The 7,752-nt window shown below is 33.9% G+C and overlaps 1 protein-coding gene across 1 annotated transcript in view; it reads right to left on the bottom strand.

Moving 5' to 3' along the window:
• Positions 1 to 7,752, bottom strand: part of LOC136028528 (titin-like) — a 524,102-nt gene that overhangs the window by 173,221 nt on the left and 343,129 nt on the right. The window contains exon 48 of the mRNA XM_065706373.1: positions 3,714 to 3,846. Within this exon, the coding sequence (XP_065562445.1) occupies positions 3,714 to 3,846 (133 nt within the window). The remainder of the gene's footprint in view (positions 1 to 3,713; positions 3,847 to 7,752) is intronic.

Genomic DNA, 7,752 nt, shown 5'->3' with positions numbered 1-7,752 from the left:
TATATATATATATTAAATAAATAGCCTAAGTAATGCCTTTATGTGTTGAAAATAAACTTTAATTTTATTTCGTCAACCGGCTATGAAAGTCTGTAGCGCCTTCAGTCAGTGTCGGCAAAAATGAATTCAACGGGATCACTTATACAGACGATTAAGAAGATAGACCGGGCTAATTCTGAGAAAAATGCTCTAATCAATATTCTTGTAATCACTTTATGTTTTTGGATTCTGCTTAGAAAATGGAACAAAAATGTCAAACAATAAGCAAGTAGGCTAAGGAGCGACCCGGCTCAATAGTTACCGAGACTCTAAAAAACGAAACTTTGACACCAATAGTTACATAAAAAGAATCGCATTTTAATGCTGATTTTAAATATATAAGTTTGATCAAGTTTAGTCTTATCCATCAAAAGTTACGAGCCTGATAAAATTTGCTTTATTTTAGAAAATAAGGGGAAACATCATCTAAAGTCCCACCGTCAGATTCAGCGTATCAGAGAACCTAACTGCAGAAGTTTCAAGCTCCCATCTACAAAAATACGGAATTTTGTATTTTTTGCCAGAAGACAGATCATGGATGCGTGTTTGTTTGTTTCTTTTTTCAGGGGTGATCGTATCGACCCAGTGGTCCTAGAATGTCGCCAGAGGGCTCATTCTAATGGAAATTGAAAGTTGCAGTGCCCTTTTAAAGTGAACGAAAAATTTGAGGGCACCCAGGCCCCCTCCCACGCACATTTTTTCTCCAAAGTCACCGGAGCAAAATTTTGAGATAGTCATTCTGTTCAGCGTAGTTTAAAACCTAATAACTATGTCTTTGGGGACGACTCAATCCCCCACAGTTCCCTGGGGAGGGGCTGTAAGTTACAAACCTTGATCATTGTTTACATATCGCAATGCTTATTATGAAGTGTACAGACGTTTTCGGGGTGACTTGTTCGTGTTGGGATGGGGGTGGGTTGGGGGGAGCGGGTTACATGGAAGGATCTTTCCATGGAGGAATTTATCATGATGTAAGAGAATTTCCGTGAACGGGGCGCAGTTTTTTCTAGCATTATTTAAAAAAAAACTATAAGAAAATTAATATTTTTTTCAACTGGAAGTAATGAGCAGCATTAAAACTTAAAACGAACATAAAATATTACGTATGTAAGGGGGTTCGCCTCCTCCACAATACCTTCCTCTTTACGCTAAAGTATTTTTAGTAATTCCAACTATTTATTCTACGGCCTTTTATGATTCAGGGGTCATTCTTAAGGATTTTGGACAAAATTCAAGCTTTAATGTAAAGAGCGAGGTATTGACAAGGGGGCGACATCCCCCATATACGTAATAAAAATGAAAAATATGGAAATTCGTTACGTAAGTTAATTCGTAAGGTACGTATGTTTATTACTAACAAAAACGTTCGTAAAAAAAAATCTGCATTTTTAAGTGACCAAAAATTGGAGGACAACTAGGCCTCCTCCTCCACCCTTTTTTAATTAAAATCATCGATCAAAACTATGAGAAAGCCATTTAGCTATAAAAAAAAAAAAAAAAAAAAAAAAAAAAAAAAAAAAAAAAAAAAAAATCGTTTTGATTATTCATGTGCGGTGAGCCAAAATCAAAACGTGCATTAATTCAAAAACGCTGAGAAATTAAATTAAAAAAAAAGTTTATTTTAACTACAAGTAAGGAGCGACATTAAAGCTTAAAACAAACAGAAATTATTCCGTATATGAAAGGGGTTGTCCCCTCCTCAACGCCTCGCTCTTTACGCTATAGTTTTTTATTGTTTTGAAAAGTAGAGTTCTAAAAAAGATTCAAACTTTAGTGTGAAGAGCCAGGCGTTGAGGCGGGGACAACCTCTTTCATATGCAGAATAGTTTCTGTTCGTTTTAAGTTTTAATGTCGCTCCTTACTTGCAGTTAAAAAAAACTTATTTTTTTCTATTTAATTTTAAAAACATCTAAAGTAATGATAAACGAAAATGAAGAACAAATGCATACAGTCAGAATACTTCCGTCAACAATAATTACAACTGGGCAAAAACACAAGTGAAGAACAAAGAAGCATACGGTTCGAAGTTAAGTGGCAGCAAGAAAAGAGAAGCAACAGCAAAAATCAGAACGGGTCAAAAATGAAAGAGATGAAAAAAAATATTACGTTAGAACCACAACACCATCGTAATCTTCGACGCCAATAAAATGTAGCGCAATACCCAGTACAAACCTACAAAGATGCTATAAACTACGCAACCGTTGATTAAAAGGCATTGGGACCCTTCAACTTTCTATGTGTTCCCTGGGGAGCCCTCTGTATTCCTGAGGAAAGAGCAGCAAACAAAGCCGACTTGTTTGGAGGTTTCTACTTACAATGAGAATTAATATATACAAGCCTACCATATGCCGAGTGCTGGGGCCCGTCTTTGATATCGCCTACATAGCTTTTTTTTCTTAACTGTTATGTGGACATTTCTGCCGACTAAAACGATCTAAAAAGGTCACAGCTTTAAGGAAGAACTTCCATTTTTCTCATGGTTATTGTATCAAACCTATAGTGACACCATGACATCAAGAAGGGGCTCAAAATGGCTGCAGTTACAAGATAAGTGACAATGGGAATCAGTATAGAACAGCATGTTGCGCAGCAATTCCTGGGCCCGGCCTCGAAATCAGCTGCATAGTTTTTTTTTCTTCTTAAAACAGGCAAATTGACGTTTATGGCCACAAGAACGAACTATATAGGTTATAACTTTAAGAAAGGATTCGTATTTTTCCAAGGGTGGCTGTATCAAACCTATGGTGACATCATGACATCAAGAAAAACCTCAACAATTGACAGTGAGAATCCGCACATAGAAGCCTGCCGCGTGCCGAGTGCCAGCTCCCTAATATTTGCAGAGAAGCTGTTTGACTGTAAAATAGAAGACTTTATTTGTGCACTTAACGACTCAAAGATGGACAAGGTGAGGGGCATCCCCAAGACAGTTGTTACCAAATAATCCTCTGATTTTTGGTTTTTGCAAAATACAATAACCTGAAATATGGTTTTGGTTCGAAAAATTGTTAGGAAAAATTAAACAAATGCGTAAAGAACAGAGGTGGGGAATGGCAACCCCATATTCAGGATAATTGTGAATATGATATTAAATCAATAACAAACAATAAGTAAATTAGTTTCTCCTTCAGGTAAAAGGACAATGACTTCAGGAAATTTCTTCAGCTAGATAAAAGCTAGCGCAAAATACCCAACATATGAAGGGCCAGTCATCCACCTAGAACCCTGTTCTTTATTCTGAAGTGCAAAAATGCTTTAGACACTAATCATACTCTTGAAAAAATATAAGTTGAACTTCAGCGTAAAGAGCATTGGCTTAAAGGGAGCACAGTCGCCTCTTAGACTGAATAATTTATGTTCCTTTCAAGCTCAGACATCACTCTCCACTTTCATTTGAATGTAAACTTATTAATTTCACTTACTAAAATGCTAATAGAAATAGTATAGAATTGGAATTCAAGTAATTTTTTTCCAAAATATTTCGACAGAAAACGATACGTGTTCGATCAGAATGCCGCTGAAAAAAGTTACGGGAGTAGACGCGCTAAAGATAGTCTGATTAATTTAAAAGTAAATTATTAAGCCAAATGCATAGTGCCTACTTGTGCTTTTGTCCCAGAGTCCCGAATGAAAAAACAGAAAATAGGAATAACAAAATATTAAAAACTAAATACCTTTAGGAAGTCTCTGAGCCATATGACTTCTGGTTTAGGGTCTCCAGCCACCTCACAGAAAATAATTAGGGTTTCACCTTCAAATACTTCTGTGGATCGAGGCTTCTTCAGGAATTTGGGGATCAAAGCCTCCCTGTAAGGGAAAGTGGCTCATTTGGATTGTTATCAACCGGAAAGAAAGTTCAAACATTCAATCAAGCTCCCAATCTCCGAGCCTTCACAGGGTTTTAAATTATTAGTCTTTATCTAGCCTACATCGTAAATTTTCGAACTATTTCTTTTTTTCTTTTTTGTCTACCATGTATTGTTATTTTTTATTTTATTCTATTTTTCCAGTACTATTTCTACTCTCATTTTTGTGCTTTTTGTCATTTTTATTGGCATTTCATTAACATTAGTTCCATTTTCATTCTATTATTTCTTTTTCCATTTGTCTATTATTTTCCAATTGTGTATTATTTTCAAAACTATGTATTTTTAAGGCATTGTTTATGATCGTGTAAAGGCTGGTTTCAATTAATTAAAAATTCCACTCTAGTTTTTTTGTTTTTTCGAGGTTTCAGGGTATGATAAAACCATACTTATTTGGGGTAATTTCTGTCCATGTTAAATTTGCCTTCATTTTTCTTTGACATTTTAGGTTATTCATTCATAACATTTTTTGCTCGTTTTAGGTTTTAAAATCACTCCTTGTTTTTTTTTATACCTAAGCTGTGCTTTCTAAATTTATTTGTTAGTAATAACCAAACACCTTACTCCAAAAGTCAGTAAACTTTATTAAGTAAACTGAAACGAATTTCTTCGGGTGCTGCCTTAGCTTATAAGCCTGTGATGCATATAAAGCGTGTCCAAAGAATGGTTTAAGCAAAAATCCAATAGAAAATCCAGCGTTGCTGTCCTAAAGCTAATGTGCAGAATGTCCTACTTCTTCTACAAATAATAGTAAACATAAGATATCGATTTGAATATTTGAAATTACCGTTAAAACGTATATTTAGCGCCGTTCTCTTATTTAACATAGAGAAGCAATAAATAAATTGTAAATTTACCAACTTCACTGTTCCAGCTCTTCTTTTATGCTAATTTTGGTATTATTAGTAATTATATAGCAACTGTTATTAAGAAACAGTTACAAAGCACCCGAAAAAAAACAAAAAAAAAAAAATAAAAAAATACTGAGCTTTTTTTTATATGCAATTTTCTATATTGTAGGCATATTTTTTCATACAAGTACCGTACAGGCATAAGATTGCAGGTGGAATGGGCTGGCAAGTAGATAAACTGAAGGCTACTCTGATAAAAAAGGAATAACAGATTTTCTGTACGGTACTTGTATGATAAACGCCCTACCGCCCAAGTTGTTCATTCATTGACGCATTATAGAAACCGGTTTTTTTTTGTTAGTTTCTTTCAGCGTGAGACAAGACAAAGAGAAGTGACAGAATAGATGGAAAATACAGAATTTGGGCTATATATTTGCAAATTAGGGGTGTGTGTGTAAAGTATTTGGACAGCGTGAAATTAGAAAATAATTCTTATTACATAATATGCAGAATAATTGTACCTAGCACATCAGGCATGCAGAACCGCTAAATTTTACCCTCTCCCCCTGTAATATACATGTATAGAGCTCAAATTTTTTCTAAAGTATTATCTTTTTATCTTGCTTTGGTATATTTCATTAGGATTGAGTGTCAGAGAAACATCTTCGAAGAATATTGGGTAGGGTGTATATCATACTTCTGCACAAGAAAGTAGAAATTATATTTTTAAATGTTCAGAAGAAGGCATTAAAAAGACTATGGACGAATGAGAGATAAAAACTGTTATTTTCTTTGCCAAATTGTTTTATCTGGCTCTTTTTTCAAATAATTCTTTCACTTTTTTAGATTTCGTATTCAAAGCGCCACTTCGGCCCAATTCGGGGATCGATGTCATTGATGACTTTCAAATACTACCTGTATTATTTTAACAGAAAAAAAGTACAAGTTACAAGTTTATCAAATAGTTTCTTTTCTTCCAAAAATCCTGCACGATTTCTTACACTTTTATTGGATTTTTGGTTAGCTAAATTCGTCAGATTAGCAAATCAATTACCCTAGTCCGAATGAAAAATCCAAAAAATTACCCACGATAAAACAAGAACGCAGAGCTTCCGGACGCACAAATAATCAACAGGCTGAGCCTCGACTCAGTTTGGCAAGTCTGCTACCTGTATTGTATAATGTATGCACATAGATTAAGTATATGGTGCCGTGTTTTCGGAACAGAACAAATTTCTTATTTCCCCTTTAATTTCTATTATATCCCTTTTACGAAACAACGGTTCATTATACCTTATGAAAGTCATTTTCAAATGAATCCGTTGTCTAATGAAGCAATTTGTGCCACCCAAAAGGCAATGACGCACTTAGATCGGTTAAAATAGCACAATTAGTGGCTACAGTACTCTAAAAGTTGTCTGTAATAAGGACCTAATTAATTAGGCTTGTGCTCCAAAAATTTTTACTAGTGATTTAAATATAACTTTTTACGGTGAATTTGAAAACAAAATCAGAATCCTTAATAATTCATAATACCGTAACCAGCTGGGTAGGGTGGATTGATCCCCCCCTGCAGTGTTTGTTCTACTCATAAACACTTAGAAAAATGAATATAACCAAATTTTTGATGAGTTTCTGAAGTTTTTGTACCCCCCCCCTCCAAAAAAATTCTTTCATAAAACCTCTCCGAAAAATAAACTTGGATAATAATCTTGGATATAACCCATCATCTTGGTAAACTTTTATTAAATAAGAAATTGTACATTTTTAGACTGCTCATAAATCTTTTATTTTTTCAGTAATCACTCATTTTGTAGTGCCATATTAAGTTTTGCCATTGGAAACACCCATAAATTCTAACAAATCACTTGAGAGAGATTATCGCACAAAATTTTGATCAAGCTTGTAGCAATAACCACAATCTAGCAGAGCAAACCTCGGCCCATTGTAACCAAAAGTCTAAAAATGCGTTTTTTTAACTACCTATGAGAACAAATTACCATTTGTAGCCCATTCAGGGGAGATAACTATTATTTCGTTCAATATTCATAGTATCAATTAAAAAAAAAATATAATGGAAGTAAAGAGTGAAAATGAAACTTAAAAAAACAAATATTATTATTTTGTAGCTTATGCAACATGTATCGACAATATTGGTTCAAATAAACTGACTTGTGATATTTCCCTAAATTTGCAGAATTCAGAAAATTGACTCAACAACACACGATTAGGAGCAGACAACTTATTTTCTACACCCTGTAGAAAATGAAAAACTAATTTATGAGCCTCTCTATAGTCTTTCACCGGCCATGAAATCGGTACATTTTAGTATAGTATTTCTTTTCCATAAAAACCTCAAGCAAAATCAGTTTTCAATAAAGCACTAGTATTTCGGAATTCTAAAAGATGTAGGGAAATATGACGAGTCAGTTTATGTGATCCAATATTGCAGATAATTGTTGCATAAACTATTTTTAAGGAATTACAGAAAAGGTACCATTAAGTTTTGAAAATCGACATAAACAAGCTGCGTAACGTGAATTCTGGACAATTCAAACAATTTTCTTTTTTTAATCCAAAACACGGACATTTAACAGAATTAAAACTTTCGAACTTTATTTTAAATTCGGCCTAAAAAAGGACTATTAGATTACATATTTTATTTCTTTAGCAAAAGGTTTAATTTTGGTCCTTAGTATACTTGATTAGGCAATAAGAATTAATTTAAAAGTACAAAAATGGTACACGCTACGTAAAACTATATAAAATATCCTTTCATTAGCATCAGTCACAAAGAGGTACGAATTAGATTCCTATTCTCTCTTAATGAGCGAGGGTTACTTGCCAAGAAAATATCAGGGAAAAAAACACAAGAAAATTTAATGACGTTTACATAGCTACCTCTTAAACTTGTCAAATGACAAGCTGAAAGTAAAGAAAAAACAACATTATCGAAAAAGATCCAACATCATGCAAAAACTCCATTCAGATAGATG

The sequence above is a fragment of the Artemia franciscana genome, chromosome 6 (assembly GCF_032884065.1).
Source record: "Artemia franciscana chromosome 6, ASM3288406v1, whole genome shotgun sequence".
In the NCBI taxonomy this organism is placed as follows: Eukaryota; Metazoa; Arthropoda; class Branchiopoda; order Anostraca; family Artemiidae; genus Artemia; species Artemia franciscana.
This window is presented reverse-complemented; position numbering and strand designations above follow the sequence as displayed.